General features: G+C 33.2%; 1 protein-coding gene across 1 annotated transcript in view; it reads right to left on the bottom strand.

Annotated features, from left to right (window-relative positions):
• NBEA (neurobeachin) overlaps nt 1-22,424 on the bottom strand; it is a 693,804-nt gene that overhangs the window by 418,558 nt on the left and 252,822 nt on the right. The window contains exons 31-32 of the mRNA XM_039251874.1: nt 17,189-17,343; nt 14,866-14,992 (exon numbers count right to left, since the gene is read on the bottom strand). Of these exons, the coding sequence (XP_039107805.1) occupies nt 14,866-14,992; nt 17,189-17,343 (282 nt within the window). The remainder of the gene's footprint in view (nt 1-14,865; nt 14,993-17,188; nt 17,344-22,424) is intronic.

A 22,424-nucleotide genomic window follows, 5' to 3' on the forward strand; every position in this document is an offset into this window, starting at 1 on the left:
AAGAAAAATCATGGGCTAGGAATTCAAATTAAAAAAAAAAATAGAAAACTTCCACCTAAGATGAGGAAAGCTGGAAATGGTCACTCCCACACTAATCACAAGAAAAAGCCAGATAATCTATAGAATTAGAACACTTTTAGGATCTAGGAGATTGCTGAGATAGTAGGACAACCATCCAGCCTTGAAATCGGAAGAAACACCAGACCATTAAGAAGACAAGGGAGCAATGAAGAGCTTACTTCCTCGGGGCAGAGCCCAGGAAGAAGAAACGCTAGGGACTACATAAACTGGTAAGAGGAAATCAGCTAATACTTTTAATAAATTGCTCAAATCCAAGTGCAAGCTAATGTGAGAGAATGAAATCTTCTGAATTGCAAGCATAAGGCGAGTCTGCAGTAATTGTCAGGTTCCTCTCCACAAACCTCACAATTACTCACAAGAGAGAGTGAGGGCCGCCTGGGAGGCTGAGAAAGTCCCTCACTGCTGCAGGCTGAGCAAGAGAGGCAGTCACTATTGTAGAAAAGACAAAGCCCAGCAGGGACCTTCTTCCCTATAACCTCTATGGAACAAAAGCCTTACCTGTCTTAAAAGAGGACAGCAAAACCTGTCACGGTCAGGGTACCAGGAGAGCCTTTTGCAGCTGGAGAAAGGGAACAGGAAAAAACTCTATTCTGAGGGAGAGCAGAAGTCCTGATATTTAGAGATCCAAACCACATGAAAATGGGCAGGATCAGTGGAAACTCCTACTTCCAAGACCTAGGGCAGCACTTGCCTAAAACCAAGTCTGAAGCAGAATAATAGGAAACAACCCAGGTCCACCAAATGCCAGGCTTGCAAGTGCCCAATAACAGATAACAGCAGAGTACTGCTGTGGAGGGAACCTCTTGGAAATACAGAAAATATAGGATTGAAAGAAAGCCTTTAATTGCAACACTGAGTGAAACATTCTGACAAACCAGCTCCAACATAAAGACAAGGTAAATGGAAATTTCAGGCATGTGGTGCAATGAGGGTAATTAAAACCTAGTTCAACTCCTGGGTAGAATGATTTAAGTCACAATATTAGAGGCCTAGCATAAGAGGCAAGCACACTGCCAGAATAAATACTATGTGTGTCAGTTATTACTATTCTATATATAATGTCCAATTTTCAACCAAGGAGGAAAAAGGTATACAAATAAGAAAAATCGACAAAGTCAGAATCACAAAAAGACAGGATCAGAATCACTGATAAATCAAGTGTTGGAACTATCAAAGAATTTAAAATAACTATGATTAACATGTTAGGAGTTAATTAATAGTTGAAAAGATAAGTCAACATGCATAAACCGTGAATTTCAGCCAAGTAAGAAACTGTAAAAAAGAAACAGTGTTAGAAATAAAAAAAATTAAGAAAAAGAGATAATGCCTTCAATGGGCTTATCAATAGATTCAATAAAGTTAAGGAAAGAATTAGCAAATTTGAAGAAAGGCCAATTTAAAAAGACATATGGAAATAAAAAGAGGATATATATATATATATATATATATACACACTTATATATATAAAATGAAAAAAAAATATATTCTTTGAATGCAAGTGCATTCAAGAGCTATGGAAGAGTATCAGATAGTCTATATAAATGTCATTAAAATCCCAGAAGGAGAAATGTGGTATGCCAAATGACTGCCTGAAGGCATCTAAACCTAATCCCTGGAATTTGTGTGTACGTTATATTACATGGCAAAAGGGACTCTAAAAATGAAATTCACATTTTATGTACTGAGACAGGGAAATTATCCTGGATTATCCAGGTGGGCCCAAGGTAAACACATGAGCGCTAAAAAGCAGAAAGCCCTCCTGGTGACGTCAGGTGAAATGTGACCTGTGGTAAATTATTAACCTATTGAACTGTGACATAATAAATTAGTATTGTTTTAAGCTGCTAAATCTGTGGCAATTTATTATGGTAGCAATAAAACATACAGGGAGAAAGAGAAAATCAAGCAGAAGAAATATATTAAGAGATAATGAGTAAGAATTTCCCCAAAATGATGAAGTTTCTCAAACCATGGATGCAAGAAGCCCAGGAAATAAGCACAATAAAAACTAATAACATATATTTGCCATAATAAAATGCTGAAACCCAAAGATAGAGAAAAAATTTGAAGAAGGCTATCAGAGAATAAAGACTCATCACACAAAGAGGAACAACATTCTCAGTAGAAAGAGGGAGGCCAGAAGACAGTGGCATGAAATCCATTTCAATTCCACTTCAAAAAAATTTCAGCCCACAATTCTTTACCTGGCCAAAAAAAAAAAATCTTTCATAAATGAAGGTAGAGAAGAACTTTTCCAAAGAAACAAAAATTGACAGAATTTTTTTTAATGTTCACTGATTTTTGAGACAGGGACAGAGTGTCAGCACAGAGCTTAACTGTGATTCTCTCACTCCCTCTCTGCTCTTTCCCTGCTTGCTCTCTTTCTCAAAAAACAAAACAAAACAAAACAACAACATTAAAAAATAAAGACCGTAATATTTAAAGATTTATATTGTAAACCTTGGGCAATGCTATGACACACTATGAAGACCTTACTTTAAAAGTAAAAATATAGATACGTTTAAAGATACGTTTAAAGATAGGAAAAATAATTGCCATTAAGACCGTAATATAAAGAGAACCAGAGAAAGGGACTGAAGAGATTTTTATTGGATGAGATATTAGAATTTACATTATATCTGAGTAAATTTTTGAATAACTTGAAGATTTTAAGAAAATCAAATTTGTCCATGATGTGATTAAGGGACAAAATAAATGGATATGACATAATCAAGTTTAAAGTAGTGACTAAAAAATAAAACTAAGCTATTTCAATGCTTATAGTAATTTAATATATGATAATAAACAAACTATGTATATAAAAATGAATCAGATTTTCACTGTTACTAATTGGCATATCTTCCTGCTGAGAACAGCTAAAAAAAACTAGACAAAAACCAAACCAAAAGAAAAATACCTTTTTAAGGGCAATAGAACCCTAAGACAGGGGCCAATTGTTTGACGATGATCCTTAAAAAGAAGAAATCCTAAAAGAGGTGATTTTGGAACTTGGGCCACTTTTTACATATGGACATAGTTTATTTGTTTATTTTTTTAATGTTTATTTATTTCTGAGAGAGAGAGACAGCGTGAGCAGGGAAGGGTCAGAGAGAGAGGGAGACACAGAATCCGAAGTAGGCTCCAGGCTCTGAGGTGGCAGTCAGCACAGAGTCGGATGCGGGGCTCAAACCCACGAACCGTGAGATCATGACCTGAGCCAAAGTTGGACACTCAACCGACTGAGCCACCCAGGCGCCCCAACATATGGATATAGTTTGAAGAAGCAGTTCAGTGACTCAGCAGTTGAATAAATTTTTAACAAATTTATGGAGGAAAACTGAAGTTCAGGACCCACCAAAGGCAGGGAGAGCTTACAAAAGTCCTTGTGATTCAAGTTTGAACCCTATAGAATTATGCCCTAGAGTAAACCAGGAAAAAGACTAGCCCTATAACCTTTGCTGTATAATGTCATCTAGAATTGATAGTGCCTACCAGAAAAAAAATGTAATATAAGTTTTTTTCTGGAAAAATCCACCAGTTAGTAGCCTTATAATCTCTCACATACTAGGTTCTTCACACTAGAATTAAATGACATTAGAGAAAAATATATTATCTAATACTAAGAGAAACACAAAATCATACATAGTCCAGAAGCCCAATAATGACTTGAAGAAGCTATACTCATGCAAATTATAGACAAGGTAGACATTTAGAAGAGAAAACCTATAAAAAAAATCAAATGGAAATTCTAGTACTTATCAAATTGAAAACTAGAAGATTAGAAACCACTAAAAAAGAAATAGTAAAGTAGATTAAGGTTAAAAATATATATACTCAGAATTAAAGAATGAGAGAGAGAGAATAGATATAAATAGATAACAAATAAAGTATCTGATATATGTGTAATTCAAGTCCTAAGAATAGAATGAGTCAGAAGCAAAATTTGAAGAGGTAGTGGCTAAGAATTTTCCAGCCACTGATGAAAGTCAATAAATTTGATATTTGAGAAGTTCTTCAGAGCCCACGCTAGATAAATAAAAAGAAACAAAACAGAACCTGAGTATATCACCGTTCAAATGCTAAACACCAAAGATACAGACCATCTTAAAAACAGGTAGCAATGGTGGGAAAGATAGGATAAAGGCATAGAAATAGCAGTAAGACTAAATGTTTTCTTTTTTAAGGCAAAAAAGTAAAGAAAGCATAGAAAGACCAAAAATCAAAAACAGTTGAAGAATATTTTCAGTGCAGGGAAAAAAAAAAAAAACCTCCAACCTAAAATTTATACTGGCTCAATATTATTGTTAAAAAAATGTTAGGTAAATTTGAGAGGGTTTTAGTCACATAAGAACTGAGAGAACTCATAAGTGGTAGGCCTACATGAAATGAAATACTAAAAGATACTCTTCAAGATGAAGGAAAATTATACTAGATGGAAATCAGACTTTCAGAAAGAAATGATGAGCAACAAAAAATTATAAACATGTAGGTAAATCTAAATAGATGTTCTAGCAAAATAGTAATTATGCTGTTATGGGGTTTAAAATTTTACACGGACACAAACATGTATACATGTGTACAAGTATATTTGTAAAATTAGGGGTAAATAAAGTTAAATTATACTAAGATTGATGCATTGTCCTGGAAGAGGACTGAGATAAGCTAAGAATTAATATTGCAATCTGGAGGATGATTATTTAAAGCACTGTTTCTCAGAGTGTGTTCTCAGGAACAGGAGCATCAAGATTATTTAGTTTAATAGTTAATTTTATCTATCCACATAACTAGATCACAGGGTATGCAGATATTTGGTCAAATATTTTTCTGTTGTGTCTGTAAGGGTGTTTCTGGATGATATTAACATTTTCAATGGGAAGACTGACTAAAGCAGATAGACCTTCCTAAAGTGATTGATTTTTTTTTTTTTTTATGTTTTAATTATTTCTGAGAGAGAGAGAGAGAGAAAGAGACAGCGTGAGCAGGGGAGGGTCACAGAGAGAGGGAGACAGAATCTGAAGCAGGCTCCAGGCTCTAAGCTAGCTGTCAGCACAGAGCCCGATGCAGGGCTCGAACTCATGACCTGAGCTGAAGTCGGGTGCTTAACCAACTGAGCCACCCAGGTGCCCCTAGACCTTCGGAATGCAGATAGGCCTCACCCATTTGATTGAAGACATGAATAGAACAAAACGCTGAGTAAGAGGGAGCTCCTCCTGCCTCACAGACGGAGCAGGTACACTGGTCTTTTCCAGCCTTTGGACTCAGATAAAAACATTGGCTCCTCTTGGGTCTTGAGCCAGCTTTCAGACTGAAACTTACACCATCAGCTTTTCTGATTCTCAGCCTGATTCTGATTCTGATTCTCAAGCCTTTAGACTTGGATTTGAAATATATAAATTGGCTTTTCTGAATCTCTAGCTTGCTGGGGGACTTCTCATACTCCAGAAATCCATTGAATCAGAACTCTGGGGGTGGGACTCAGTTATACATGTTTTAACAAGCCTTCTATGTAACTCTGTAGCAGGCTAGTGTTTGTGAACTTCTGTACTAAGGAAAAAATAGTAATAATAATGTACAACCCTCCCCTCACAGTTTCTTGTTACTTCTCTCTAGTGAATGCTTCTTTAATAATATGAATAAAATTGATTAATCATTACCAAGACTAGAAAGGAAGGAAAACAGCCAAAAAGAAAGCAGATTCAAATAATGAATATCAGAAATTATTAGAAGGAGTTCCTTACAGATTACAGGAATGTTAAAAAAAAAAAAAAAATAAGAGAATAGTAGAAACTACTTTATGCCAATAGAATCTTCCAAAACTGACAAAAGACACAACAGAAAATCTGAGAAGACCTGTAGCTACTGAATTGAAATTTTAATTTAAAAACTTTCCCTAAAGAGGAGATAGAACAGGATCAGATGTCTTTGCATGTGAAGTAAACCAAATATTTTAGAAAAAATAATAATCTTACACAAACTATTCAAAAGAGGAAATTGGTTTTACATCTCAAAAAAAAAAAACAACAAAAAAAAACCCAGTTGATTTCTTCAAGGAATTCAAGGTTTAATATTTTAAAAATAAATCAATGTAATAGACCACATCAGCAGAAAAAGGAGCGTGCAAAAAGTTTTTTTTTTAATTACAAAAAAATTCAATATAGGTAAATCACAGGAATTCTTGGTTAATTATAAACATAAGGATGCCTTACATTTGATAAAGTTATCTATAGTAAATAGATGGGAGCATCATAATTAATGATGTTCAAAGCTTTCCATCTGAGATGCAGAAAAGAATGCTTTTTCTAACCACTTTTACAGAAAAATTGCAATGGAGGTAGTAGGTGGTACTAGAAGACAAGGGAAAAAAATAAAAAGATGTAAGGACTGTAACAGGGGATACAACTTCCAATATTCTCAGAGTAAAAGACTATGTACACATATATTCATTTAGAAAGAACTATAGATAAATAATTAGGAATAATAAGTAAATGATTGAGGATATTAGTTCGATATACTAAAATTCATTATATATGCCAGCAAATAATTTAAAAATGCACTTTATAAAAGAAATAATTTACAGTGTAAAAATGTCAAATTCCATTTTTGACCCTGAAGGAATAAGATGGTCTAGAGTTATCTCCCACATTAGTAACTAGAAAATTGTGAAAAATACAGGGAATAACTATTTTCATAGAACAGGGGGAACACAAGACCATAAACCTCGAGGAAAGAAAAAAAATGAAATAATTCCTACTATCATTCAGATTTCCTTCAGGGTGGTATTTCCCCTATTAGGGCAATTACAGAATCCAGCAACCATTCTGGTTGACAAGGCTAAAACTGTAGTTAAGGAAGGTCAAGGTGTATAGAATTAGGAAGACAGAGTACCCAAGAGGAAAGAGTTATAAACAGAAAAGTTCCAATAATCTGAGTCTTTGGCTGAATAACAATATATATATTTGATACCTGAAAGCTCCAAAGGTTAGAATAGAGCTAATTTTGAGGAAAGATCAATTATGAAGGAGCTATAACACAAACATTTCCTACAGCTCATACAGGGCTGGGAAGTGTCTGTTCTTCTGGCCAGAAAGGAGAGGGCCCATTAAATACACTGAGCATTCAGGAGAAATCCCAGCACTTTCTAAGTGTGACAAAATTAGCCCAAGAATAAAGGGTACTCTAGTTTCTACTTAAAATGCCCTCGAGGCACCTGGGTGGCTCAGTAGGTTAAAAGTCTGACTTCGGCTCAGGTCATGATCTCGTGGTTCGTGGGTTCGAGCCCTGCGTCAGGCTCTGTGCTGGAACTTGTTTCGGATTCTGTGTCTCCCTCTCTCTCTGACCCTCTCCTGCTCAAGCTCGCTCGCTCTCTCTCTCTCAGAAATGGATAAAATATTTTTTTAAATGCTCTAAAAACATGCCTCATGAGAAAGAATAGCTTTTTGAATAATTGTTGCAGGAGCAACTGAACAATCACAGACAAAAATAAAAACCTCAATATAAACCTCATACCTTATACAAAAATTAGCTCAAGATGAGTTACAGACTTAAAAGTAAAACTATTTATGAAGCCATAGAACTTAAGGGAAAACATATGAGAAAAAATCTTTAGGACTCAGAGGGTAAAGAGTTCTTAGAGATGACAGCATGGTAAGTTAGACTACAATAAAAATGCAGTTTTCCTCTGCCAAAGATGCTATGAAAAGGAGGAAACAAGAAGCTACAGTCCAGGAGAACCTGAGTGGCTCAGCTGCTTGAACATCTGACTCTTGATTTGGGGTCAGGACATGATCCCAGGGTTGTGGGATCGAGCCTGCATTGCGCTCTCTGCAGAGTGTGGAGGCTGCTTAAGTTTCTCTCTCTCCCTTTGCCCCTTTCCCCTACTTGTGCTCTCTAAAATGAAAACATGAAAATAAAAATTAAGATTTTTAAAGAAGTCACTGTCTGGAAGAAAATAACTGCCAACTACATTTCTGAAAAAGGACTGGTACTTAGAAAATATAATGAACTCTCAAGGCTTAAAGTTAAGAAAGCATGCCAATTGTGAAATGGGCAAAAAATATGAACAGACATTTTAATACTGATGGCAAATAAGCAGAGAAAAAGTAGTTGAGAATCATCCATTAGGAAAGTGACAAATTAAGACCACAATGAGCTATCACTACATACCTACCAGAATGCCTTTTAAAAAAAAAAGACAACATCAAAATTTGGTAAAAAATGAAGAGAAACTGGACTATGTATACGTTGCTAGCAGAAGTTTTTTTTAAATAAAACTAATCAGGCACTTACCATAAAGCTCAGTAACCTCACTCTTGGTCACTTATACCAGAAAAATGAGAAAACTTATGCTTACATAAAAACAAAAGTTCACTACATCTGTTTTCATAAAAGCCAAAATCTAGAAAAAAACTAAATGCCCTTTAGTGGGTGAATGGTTGAATGAACTCTCATATATGCATACCATGGAATACTACTAAGATATACAAATGGAAGGAACTATTAAAATGTGCAACACTGTTGTTGGAAATGCAAACTGGTGCAACCACTCTGGGAAACACTATGGAGGCTCCCCAAAAAAATTAAAAATAGAATTACACTATGACCTGGCAATTGCACTACTATTTACCCAAAGAATACAAAAATATTGATTCAAAGGGACACATGCACCCCGATGTTTACAGCAGCATTATCAACAATAGCCACATTATGGAAAGAGCCCAAATGTCCATTGAGTGATGAATGGATAAAGGAGATGTTGTATATAAATACAATGGGATAGTACTCAGCCATCAAAAAAATGCAATCTTGGCATTTAGAACAACATGGATGGACTAGATTATATTATGCTAAGTGAAGTCAGTCAGTCAGAGAAAGATAAATACCATACACTTTCACTCATACACAAATACCATACACTTTCTTGAATTTAAGAAACAAAACATATGAACACAGGGGAAGGGAACAAAGAGGAGGAAGCAAACAGTAAGACTCTTAAATACAGAGAACAAACTGAAGGTTGATGGAGGGGAGGCGAGTAGGAGATGGGCTAAATGGGTGATGGCTATTAAGGAGGACACTTGTTTTGAGCACTGGGTATTATATGTAAGTCATGAATCATTAAATTCTACTCCTGAAGCCAATACTACACGGTATGTTAACTAACTAGAATTTAACTAAAAATTTGAAAAAAATTAATTAATTAAAAGAACATGCAACAACCTGGTTGGATCTCAGGAGTGTTATGTTTAAGCAAGAAAAGGTTAGTATCAAAATGCACCTCTGAAACACCTATGAGTCAAAAAAGAAGTTGTAGGTAAACACAGAAAAACTATTGAATGAAAATTAAAATACCATAATGAAATTTGTGTAATAAAGCTAAAACAGTCCTTTGAGGAAAAGTTGTGGCTTTAAAAGCTCATATCAGAAAAGAAGAAAGGTCTAAAATCAATGATCGAAGCAAGGGGGCAGCAAATGTTTTCTCTAAAGGGTAAGACAGTAAATATTTTAAGCATTTAGGCAATACTGTCTCTTTTACAACAACTTATCTCTGCCACTATAATGTGAAAGCAATCACAGCAATACACAAACAAATGATATGACTATACACCAATAAAAGTTTATTTTTAATACAAACTGTAGATATAGCCCATGGGCCATAACTTATAAATTACTAATCTATGTAAAGGAAGTAAAGAGCAGAATTCAGTATAATAGAAAACAGAAAAAAAAAATAATGAAGCTAATGGCTAATTTCTGGGGAAAATCATAATACTGAAAAACCAATAGCTATTCTGTTAATGATAAAGTGACAAAAGGCATAAATTAACAAAATCTGGAAAGATAGAACACCATTAGAGATCCTATAAGTATTTTAAAGTAACAAATAAATAAAACTTTATGCCACTTAATTGAACAACTTAGATAAAATGGCTAAATTCGTGGAAGTCACAAATGACCAAAACTGATGCCAAAACCCCCCTCAAAAACAAAATATCTAAATAATCACTTATCCATTAAAGAATCTTAATTTGTAATTTAAAACTTTTCCATAAAGAAAATTCCATTTAGAGATGGCTCCAATGGTAAATTCTTAAACATTTAAGGATAAATATCACTAAAGCTACAAATAACTCTATCTTCCATGTAGAAAATAATAAGAAAACTCCAGACAGAATTAGAATTATTGAGAAAAGTTTTAAACTATCTCCCAAAGTCTTACTAAAATTAAGTGAATTAAGCAGAACTGCAGGATACAGGTCAAATATGCAAAAATAAATTGTCTTTCTATATACTATCAACACACAATTAAAATGATTCCCTTTTTTCAGCTATACTAATTTATAAATGACACAGGCAACTGTTAATTTACTCTGTGTTAAAATAAATTTATTTGCATATTGTATAAATGAAAACATATTTATTCTTTTTTATTTGGCTTCCAACTCAAAATTGGAAATCTAAAGTAAAAAATTTAATTTGAAATATCAGCAAAAATATGAAAAAATACTAAATAAGACAAAAGTAAACATAAGACCTTAACAATGAAAACTATAGTAAGTTGCTGAGAGAAATTACAGATCTCAATGAATGGACATAGACAATGTTCACAGGCTGGAAAGACTCAATAATATTAAGTCATCTGTTCTCCTTCAATGTAAAGGGTCAACACAATCACACTAAATACCTCAGCAGGTTTTGTTTTCTGTTTTGTAGAAACTGGCAAGCAAATTCGAAAATTTATGTGACAATGCAAATAACCTATAACAGTCAAAGCAATTGTAGAAGAGAAGAGAGTTAGAAAACTTGTACCACCTGCTTTCAGGATTTAGTATAAAGCTCCATTAAATGAAGACAGGAGGAGTACTGGCAAAACAACAGTCATACTGATTATGGAATAGTATGGAATCCAAAAACACATTCACACATAGGTGATCGACTGATTTTAAACCAATGTGCCAAAGTAATCAATGGTGCTGAAACAGTGATTTATAAAAATAGATAAAAACAAACCTCAACTTTTATCTCACCATACACACAGAAATTAAGTGAAAATGGATCACAAACCTAATCGCAAAGATAAAAACTACAAAACGTTTACAAGAAATTGTAAGAATATCTTCATGACTTTGGGGAAGGTAGAGATTTCTTAGGACACAAAAGTACAAACCATAATAGAAGTCTTTTTGAAACATAGGACTTTATCAAAATTAGAATGTTCCAGTTCTTAACAGTTTTAACAAAATAAAAATATAAAATGGAATAGAAAAATGCTGCAATGCATATATCTGACAGAGGACATATATTCAGAATATATAAAGAACACTATGTCTCAAAAAGAAAAACCCAATTTTTTTTTAAAAACAGCAAAACATTTCAATGGCCCATAAACACAGGGAAAAAAACAAACTTTCGTGTCATTAATTTAGGAAAATCAAAAATAAAACCTAATGAGATATGCCTATCCAGCCACTATAAAGTCTAAAAGTCAAAAGTTTACCCATACCAGTGTCAGCAAGAATGTTGGACAAAGGGTACTTTTACACATTGTTCACAGGAATACAACATGATACAATCCCTTTGCAAACAGCAGTTTCTTAGAAGGACAAGCATATACTTACTTTACAACCAGTAATTTTAGTCTTAGCTGTGGACCTGAGAATGTGTCTAAGTCAAGACTTGATGCTCAACTGTCCAGACTATTAAATGCCCACAGAAATAAACTTAAAAAGACATGGATGGATGTCAGGATCTCAAAAGCTGAGTGAAGGAAGACAGACACAAAAAAATATATTCTGCATGATTCCATCTATATGACACCCTAGAAAAAGCCAAATTTAAGTTACAATATTAAAAAGCACATGAATGTTTGCCTGGGGCAAAGAAGGAGCGAATTACGGAGCACAAGGGAACTTTCTTGGGTGACGGATATATTTTGTGTTTTGATTAAAAATGCTTACTTGGGTATCTAAACTGATCAAAACTCAGTAAAATGTACACTTGAAATGAGTTTTTTTTTAAGTTGAAACAACATAAACAAATGGTCTCAATAATATTGATTTGAAAATTAGAGAAAAAGAATACAAAATAGTAAAATGCTAAGAATAAATCAAATAAGAAATATGTAAGCCTTCTACATAGAAAAGTAAATACTGTTACTAGAAAAAATAAGAAATGGAAGAAATATATGATGCTCATAGTTTGAAATTTCATTATTGAAGGAGATCTGTAGAGGCAAAATAGATCGATATAGTGGCAATAGATCCATGAATTCCATTTCTAGTCGAAACTCCAAATTTTTTTTCATATGGATATTGACAAACTGATTCTAACATTTAAATAGAGACTATAAGTATCAAGAATACCACAGACTTTCTTGAAAAAGAAAAGGACAAGGTGGGAAGATCTTACTCAACCAGATAAAGATCTTTATTAAACCTACAGCTAATTATGACAGTATGGCACAAGGGTACACAGACAGACAAAAAGGGCAGCATTGAGTAGCAGACTAGAATCCAGCTTATAGGGGCACTTGATTTTTGATAAAATGGAAAAGCATGGGAAGAAAGAAGAGTTTTTCAATTTACAACGCTGGGTCATCCTGACATCCATTTCACTCCTATCTCATTAAATACACAGAATCTATTTCTGGATGGACTGTACATCTAAATATAAAAAATAATAAAGCAGCTAAAAGATAGGATGGGGAAAATGTAGGCAAAGATTTCATCTACAATAGAGAAAGCACTAACAAACTTGAAAAATTGAGTCTCAGTAAAATTGCAACTTCTGTGGATCAAAACAGCTCATATAAATGAATAGAGAAGGGGGCGCCTGGGTGGCTTAGTCGGTTAAGCGTCTGACTTTCGCTTAGGTCATGATCTCGCGGTTTGTGGGTTCGAGCCCCGCGTCGGGCTCTGTACTGACTGCCAGCTCAGAGCCTGGAGCCTGTTTCAGTCTGCGACTCCCTCTCTCTCTGACCTTCCCTACTCACGCTGTCTCTCTCTCTCCTAGAAATAAATAAAACATTAAAAAAAATTTTAAATAAATAAATAAATGAATGAATAGAGAAGTATATACACATATATTATTTGTATATATATGAGTGTTCATATATATGATTAAACTTTTATAATGCCTGGGTAGGCATATCTCATTAGGTTTTATTTTTTATCATTTTATCATTAATGATTAATGACAGGAAGGGTTTTTTTTTTATTTCACATAGATATATGTTTGTGTGTGTGTGTGTGTGTGTGTGTGTGTAACATAATCTTAACATAACATATATGACATAATCTTTAAAGGAATCATTTTTTAAAATGCATAAAGGACCTTACAAATTAATAACAAGAAGAAAAACAACTCAACTTTTAAAAAGTGTCAAGAGATTTCAATAGGCAAATCACAAAACAGTAAAATCAAAAGACAAATAAATATGTAAGAAGCTGCTCAACCCCATTAATCACAGGAAAAATGGAAACTATACAGTAAAATACTTCCACCAAAATGGCTAAAATGTAAGAGTGACAGTATTAAGTATCATTAAAGATATGAAGAAACAGGAACTCTCATATGCTGCTGAATTAGTCAACTTTCATAACCACTTAGGAAAACTATTTTGCATTATCTGATAAAACTGATATTACTCCACTCTACTCCATATTATTTATCCAGCAGATATTCATGCAAATGTGTAGTACACCCAAGAGTAATGTGCAAGCAGCATTATTGTGTAAAAAGGAGCATTATTTGTAATAGCCTAAACCTAGAAAATTCCAGTGCCCACCATCAGTAAAACAGATTAATAAATTATAGTATCCATCCACAAAGGAATAAAGATGGAATAAAAATAAACTATTACTGCATGCAACATGGATGAATGTCACAAATATGATGCTGAACAAAAGACTCTAGAGACCTAACAATATATACTGTCAAATCCATTTAAATAAAATACATAAAAGATAAACCCAACCTCATATTAAAAGTCAGGGTTATGAATTTGAAGAAGAGCAGGATTAGTGAGTGGAAATGAGCACAAGGTGGGGCTTCTGGGGTACTTGAAAGATTATACTTCTTGACTTGGGTGATGGTAAAATGAATGTCTTCATTGTTTCACTGAGTTTGTACACTATTTGCATCATACTTGAATTTAAAATGTCAATATACACATTTACCTGTGTGTGTTCAATTTTACTGTAAGAGTGTAGACTGGTCTCTTCCAGGAATTTTCTGTGGTATGCTACTATAAATAATTTTGATCTATTAATCATGATAAAAAAAAGTAATGTTTTTTCATTTGTTTATGAAATGAACAATATATATATAATATATAATACTGCCTATGTAATTGGAAAATATTTATTCAAGTTGCAGTTACATATGTTTTATATTACATATAACTTTGCAGAGTTATTCTGAAAGTCTTATTTTAAACTTCTCATTGCCACTGCAAAGAGGCACAATTTTATTATGTCACTATTTGTGCGTCTTTTTACATTACTGAAAATAGTAGCATGCTGTGTGACAATGGATTATAAATTCAGCAGTCAATGTCAGAGAGTCACTCAAGATCTCTATTTTGGCTCTGAAATACAGTAAGTGTTTTTTAGATAGTGAATACCTAGCTAAAAATATCAAAACAATACAATTATGAAATGTAGTCACAAAATTCATAATTAACCATTTTCAAGAATTCTTAACTCTACCTTTGTATTTACTGTGCATCGTTTCACTATGTCTAGGGGTGGAGTTGTAAAATGAATATAAGCAAAGGGTTATGTATACCTCATGTTTTCGGCCGAATCTTCTGGCATTGGAGCAACAGTTTGTACAGCTGGGAGGTTTTTGCTGGTAGCACCATTCACAAAACTAGAAGAGGAGGAAGAGGAGGAGGACCCTGAATCCACGGCACCTGTTCCCAAAATAATAATTTTTAGCCTTAAACATAAATTTATTTAACAAAACAATTTTCATTATACCATTACTATCTGATTTTGAAGAGTTATTCATCTGAATGTCAAAACAATTCAACAAGTAAAAAAATCATTTGGACATTAGTACACTAGTAACTCTATAACTATAAACAATAGCTGTTGTATTAAAAGCCAGTTTATTTACTTATATTAATCTAACAGAACTACATATTACAAACGGGGTATAAATAAAAGACAACAACAAATGAAAATAATTTTAGATAAAATGAGGCTGATAAAACAATTCAAATTTGGAAGTGAAAAATTTATGTTTTTATTGCTATACTATAAATTTTTAGTTTACTAAGATACAATTTACAATAAATTGAGCATAAATTTGTGGCACTGCAGCATCAGATGCTTACTTTAATAAAATGATTCCTTTAAGAAGGGCTGTAATGAATGTAATTGTACCTGATTTTAAAATAATGAGTTCTCCTCAACGATATGAAGATGCCACTTTGGAACAGACTTTTCTATAATACAGCATGTAAGAATATTAAAGAGCTGTGGAGTTGAGGGACATCTAGTGTTCCTGAGTATTATCTTATCTCACACTAATTCCCATAAAACTGAATTGCTTCCGGGGATTTCTGCTACAACCTTTATATAGCATCTATTTGCCAAAATCTAAACCGGACAATGGGCCCAGTTCGGGTGTTGGCATATAGAATGTGGATGTCCGTGTGTTGTCTGTCTGTACATATTTCTGAGGAGACTGTTTAATTACTTACATTTTATTTTCCATTGTAATACTATATACTTTATGTTATACTTTCACTAAACTTTTTGCAACCATCACTTCGAATATCTATTAATTCACAAGATAGACATTATAATATCATAACTTGTTTCATACAAAGATTAAAAAGAAGTAATTTAATTTTCCTTTAACCTATCTCTTAAAAATAAGGACTTATTCTTATTTTTGATGTATATTTTGGTAAAAGAAAAATATTTTTTTCATGTCTCTAGAAAGCAGAATGAGTATAAAGAATAAGATTATAAAGTGTATAGAAAAAGTTAATTAAAGTCTTCAGACAAGCCAGATATACTTATTTATAATATAGATAAATCAGAGATGTTAAGTTCTTTAACACAATGCCATTAATAATGTCTATTTGCTAATATAAATATGCTTGATAGAGTACATTCTACTTACTACAACCCCATAAATGTGTTGTTCATGATATGTCAGACTCAGGTGGTATGATAAACAAGATAGATACAGAAAGCACAAAGAAGAGCTATGAAATTAATAAAAATGGGAAGAATCTAAGTAATGATAGTAGATGGAGAAGTTCAAAGCTATACAGTTTGGAGAAGAGAAGGCTACTATAGTCAGGGAAGAAAAGTCAGGGATCATCTTGCGTTGTATAAATACCTAAAATGGAATCACAAAGATTGGGTAAGGATTTATTTAGCTAATAATCAACAGGAACATTTATGGAAATTTACAAAAAAAAAAATTTAAAAAGGTTATTTTAGGCAGGCTTTTAAAATTTGTAGTGATTTGGAATTTTCTGTTCCTAGAATCATTAGGAAAATGTTGGACAATGAATTGAATACAACTGTATTTTTAGAATACTTAAATATTAACTCAATGTCAAATAATGGTTCTTATTCACATGTATTTTTTTCCATCAAGCTGAGGCTCTTGCATATCGTCAAGGTTTTTCGGGGAGCTCTGCTGCCTTTCCTTAGAGAATTTAGCAAAAATATACATTAGGATTCAACCAGTGAACGTCACTAAATCTATTTTCTGTTACTAACATATTTAGTGATCTTCTTGAAACAGTTACTAATTTTTACATATCAAACTTCAGTATTCCAATTATCTTTTGGTTTTGCTCCCCAAATACTTGTCAGCAATCTGATTTAACTCTGAAAGTAAAATAGCACTGTGTTTTGAGAAGACAGACTCTAAACAAAAACCAATAGTGTCTTCAAAAATGATCACTAAAAAATGTCTTAGAAGTACAAATTCTGAAAGGTAGTAACAAAAAGTAGAATCTTCTTAAAGATTATGATAATCTTACTATTTTACTTTTTTAAGTTCAAATAAGCAGAAAAATGAAGATATAGAAAACAGAAAGAAAAGGATGAGGTATCACAAAAATATATAAGGACAATACCTGTTGTATTAATCATACTTTTTGGGGTAGCTCCGGTAGCAGCAAATATATTGGAGGTACTGCCTGTTGCCAGTCCACTTCCAGCCGCTGTGGCTCCCACAGTGGTTACAGCCAAACTGCCTGGAGGTGGCTTCTTAACAGGCACCACGACACTCCTGCAAAGAAAGAAATGATGGAAAATAACAAACACACGGCTTAAGATGAAATCCAATCTTGCTGTGACAGATACATTTATAGTCAACATTCAATTGTCTTTTCTCTTTCTTTAACTTCTGAGCCCAATTTCACTGGTGAAAAGGATATGGACATTAGGATATACTGTGAAGTGTGTTGACTTTAATTCATTTGGCAAATATTTATGGAGAATATGGAGTTTGCAAACCTTTCTTAAGATGGCATTAGGGATATAGTCATGAATCTGGAAAAATGTATGCTCAAGTTACAATATTTTGCATATGCAGGGATTTTTTTTGAAAATATGCATAAAATAGCCTTCTTATCTGTTATATTCTCCATGTGTAAAACTGTCATAAAAACATAAAAAAATTCTGAAAGCCAAATTCTGAAGCCTCTTCAGAGTAAAGCTAAAAATTAACCAAGGAATACTGAGTAACATCTAGCAGCATAGTAAAATTATACTTTATTGTTCTGAAAAAAAATTTAGTTGTTTTTCACAGTTGTTTTAATGAAAAGGAACTAAGATGATACACAAGACACTCAGTTAAAGATCTATGTTGCTTTTAGGCCTTGACGTTTCTTAACACAGGAGTTTCTGATGTTTCTTTAGCATATTTAGATAAATTTCACAAAAAAAATTCTGACCTTGACATTGTGTTAACTTTAAATAAATATCATTTAAAAAGATAAACTATTTATCTATCAAAAAATATTGATTTCCAGGTAGTGAAACTTCACTCTTCTCAAAGTTTATAGGACTATGGTTTCATAGAAAAAATTCTTACCAGTGTTACTCAACCATTATTGAGGTTTTTCATCTAGAAAGTGGACGTATAAGATGTTGTCAGCTTAAACGTAATGGTTGGTAACTAGTGACTGACAGTAAAATAGTCTTTAATCTAAACCAGATCTTTTTAATGTAAGTATCTACATTTAAATTTTTAAATTTTCTTAAAAAGCTTTACTTAAAGGAAATTATATCAATGGCTCATTCTGTATTAAGTCTATGGCTTAAACTTCCTTAATAACTTATTTTTCATAGAAACACTTATGTTGATGTCTTTAACGATTTCTTCAATGTCAAAAATCTAAATTCATATAAATTATTAGTCTCAATTTTAGGAGTACTTAAAACATTTTTGTGACCAAAAGTATTATAATCTTAAATAATTTTACTTGTGTCAAAAAATTTCATTATCTCTTTCTGGGTATTTTTTTTTTAAATGTTTTTATTTATTTCTAGGAGAGAGAGAGAGAGAGAGACAGCGTGAGCAGGGGAGGGTCAGAGAGAGAGTAAGTCACAGACTGAAACAGGCTCCAGGCTCTGAGCTGGCAGTCAGCACAGAGCCCGAAGCGGGCCTCGAACCCACGAACCGCGAGATCATGACCTAAACGAAAGTCGGACGCCTAACCGACTAAGCCACCCAGGCGCCCCTCTTTCTGGGTATTTTCTTCTTTTCTTTTTATGGGTGGAGTCTAATTCATAGGACTCAATCTTGAACGCTCAACTATATCTTATTTAATTAGCAAAAGCACACTTTATGCTTTCAACCCCTTCACTGGCCAGTCATCATCTAATGCCTTCATTTATTACATTGAGAAGCAGCTTAACATTATGGAATGAATATAGGATGTGGAGCAAGAAGACTAAGTCTTGAGATCTAAATCACTCTCAAGTTGCGTAACCTTAAATTTCAGCCCCTTATTGCAAAAATGACAAGATGAATGCATTCACATGTAATGGGGAAATTAAACCAGATTGTATTAAAAAGGTTTTTCAAGTATAAGATGTCTTATAATGTTAATAATTATTACCACTGGGTAAAATGAAATAATTCTCTGCCTATATCATATAAGGTATCAACTTATACTCATCTATCAATAGAAATAAAAACTAGCATTTTGGGTTTATCCTCAAAACTCTTCTATAAACTCCTAAACTAATGTTGAGATCACTGGGTATCCAAACCAATTCTTGATTTGAAAAGAGTCGTTAGTGAACTATAATACATTTTTTTCTACAATTCATTAAAATCCCTGGGGATAAAATCAGAAACACAGGATGGTTTATAGTGTTGTGAGATAGATCTGTAGATCATAGGAAAATTATCACCAAAAATTCCTGATTAATAAGTCATTAACAACTTTGGGCAAAACCTCTATAACAGACTACTATAGGCATCTTTTCAAGTACTGAGACTATGCAAAATATATTGAGAAAAATTAGTTATCATTATGAAAAAGGAAAAAAAGTTAATCTCAACAACCAGTAGGGATGATTTGTAAGTAAATGCAAACAACATTAGTGCCAATCTACCAAAAAAACTGAAAACATCTGGTTCAATAGCAATGTAAAAGCCTCCATTCATTGACAGCAAACCCAGCAAAGTTTGCTAGTGCAACATATATATATATATATATATATACAGTAGCACAGTGAGTGGCTAAAAACCCAATTTTCACTGACATACAGACCTGAGTTAGAATTCTACCTCCAACAATCACTAATTATGTGGTATTAGGCAAGTGAATCTCTATGCTCCATTCTCCTCACCTTTAAAATGAGACTCATGATAGCTTGTATTCCATAATATTGTTAAAAAGATAAAAGGATATAATACATATAAAATGTTTAGCACTTTGCCTGAAATATCATAAGTGATCATTACATTTTAGCTATTGTTAGTATTGCTGTGCTCCCCAAAGTGCTTATGCAATCTAGGTCTACGTCAGCAAAAGTAGGTGACTGTCAGATCTATAAACAAAATCCTATGTGCTGTTTTAAGTATCATATTTTGAGAATAATGACATCATGCCCATAAAAGAACAGGTAGGATGACCACAGATCTGGAAAATGAATCATCTGAGGGAAGGCTGAGAAACTAGAAAATAATAGTGAAAAGGTATAAAAAATTATACCAAATTTAAAACTCCAAAGGTACATATCTATATCTATATATGGATATATATATAATATACATATATATATATTTTATATATTCCGATGTACATATGGAAAGGAAATAATATGAAACTCCTATATATCTCCATATCAAATTAAGGTCAACAGGAGGAAGAATCTCGTAAATTTTATGAGCTTCCATTTCCAACTACTGATGGGTTCATGACTAGGATGATCATGCTACCAGGGCTGTACTGAGAGAGGTGGGAAGCTGGATTTGACTAACTCCTCTGATTCTTTTTCAGCCTACAACTTTAAGCAGACCATTATTTCTCCATTGACTGTAATGGCCAGATTGTTTACTAGAATCAGAGAACTGTACATTCTTGTCCTTAATATAATTTCTTCATCGATACTGTCCATTCACTAATACCTCAAACCATTCTCTGCCCTAACAATTTATTTTAACAAATAATTTGAAACTGTACACTTATCAGTGTGTTCGTAACACATTCATTATTTGGAATTTTATTCTATATTTGCTTATATGTGCATTGCATTTACTTATATGTGAAAATTGCAATTTTCAGCTCTTACAAAACTTTCTATCAGATTATTACTCAACATGTCCCACCTGATAACCTGTTCTACCTACATTAAAAGGCTTCCCTAGTAATGTATGTGATTATTACTCAACATGTCCCACCTGATAACCTGTTCTACCTACATTAAAAGGCTTCCCTAGTAGTGTATGTAACCATTGTGGGTACTCATTTTAAGTCTAATGGATACCCTAATACATACCCTAAATACACACAAAATCCTGAACTACATACCCTTTTTCTAGGGTGAGCATATAATTTTTATTTGTATTTCAAAAATATATCCACAAAATGTTAAGAGCTATTAATCTAAGCTATTAACATATTCTACTTTCCTTCTAGATCTGCTATTCATAAAGATGCATACTTAGAATCCTCTTTATTACACACACTTTACCAACTCTATTTTTCTAAAGAATATTCTTTCCATGTTTTCCCCACACAATTTTACAGCTCTGTTCCATACCTTAAGACTACAAACTATAAAAAAGTAGATGATTCTTTCATACTACATAAAACTCACGTATGTTCCAGGACTGTAATGGTTATCACCAAAATAACACAAGCCAAGAAATTATTCAATCTAACCCACTTCAACAAAATGTTCCATTGAGTCGTTAACTATTAGTTGTAATACTCTGAGTAATATATAATACATAGAAGTGTACATTTTTCTACCTTTGAATTTATCCTATCTCAAAAGCAAAGATTTGGGGGTGTGATCTAAGATTCATTCATTCATTCAACAAATATTTATTGTATTGAGCACTATGATGTGTGGGGGCATTTCTAAATTCTGAGATATAGTGATATATAGAACAGACAAAATCTCTGCTTCATGGAACTTACATTCCAATAGGGAGAGACAGAAGATACAACATGAATGAATAAATATAGTATATGGAATGGAAAGTGCTGTGAGAAAAATAAAACATCGACAGAAATAAGGAGAATTAGTATAAGGGTGGCTACGAAAAGACTCACTAAATAAAGTAGCATTTCAGGAAACACTGAAAGGGGAAGGAACAAGTTATAAAGACATTCAGGGAAGAGAACAAGAGTGTCACAGGCAGAGAGGGCAGGAAGAAGGCTAGTGTGAATTTAGAAAATGTAGAGACTTTTTAAGAGATGAGACCAGAGAAGTAAAAGGGGCTCAGATCATAGGTCCCTGTAGTCCATCCTAAAGACTCTGGGTTTTCTCAGAGTGGGATCAAAAGGCACTCTGAAAAAGCCATCAAGAGCTTATGAACAAGGAAAGAATATGATCTTAGATTAAGTAGGAACATTCTGGCTGTTGTATTAAGGATAAACTTAAAGGGAGAAGGGCAAGTGGAGTAAGAGTTACTTAGGAGTTTACTAGGATAATCAAGCAAGAAATGATAGTAGTTAGGATCAGAATGGCAAAATGAAAGTAGTGAAAAGGCAAATTTTGACTATATTAAGAAGGCAGAGTAAACAGGATTTGCGGAAGACTGGATTGGGTATGAGAGAAAAGTGAGAGATGATGTAAAGATTTTTTCCTTAATCAACATGAAGGGCAGAGTTGCCATTAACT

Source organism: Hyaena hyaena, unplaced genomic scaffold (genome assembly GCF_003009895.1).
Source record: "Hyaena hyaena isolate Hyena2069 unplaced genomic scaffold, ASM300989v1 scaffold_398, whole genome shotgun sequence".
NCBI classification, from domain to species: domain Eukaryota; kingdom Metazoa; phylum Chordata; class Mammalia; order Carnivora; family Hyaenidae; genus Hyaena; species Hyaena hyaena.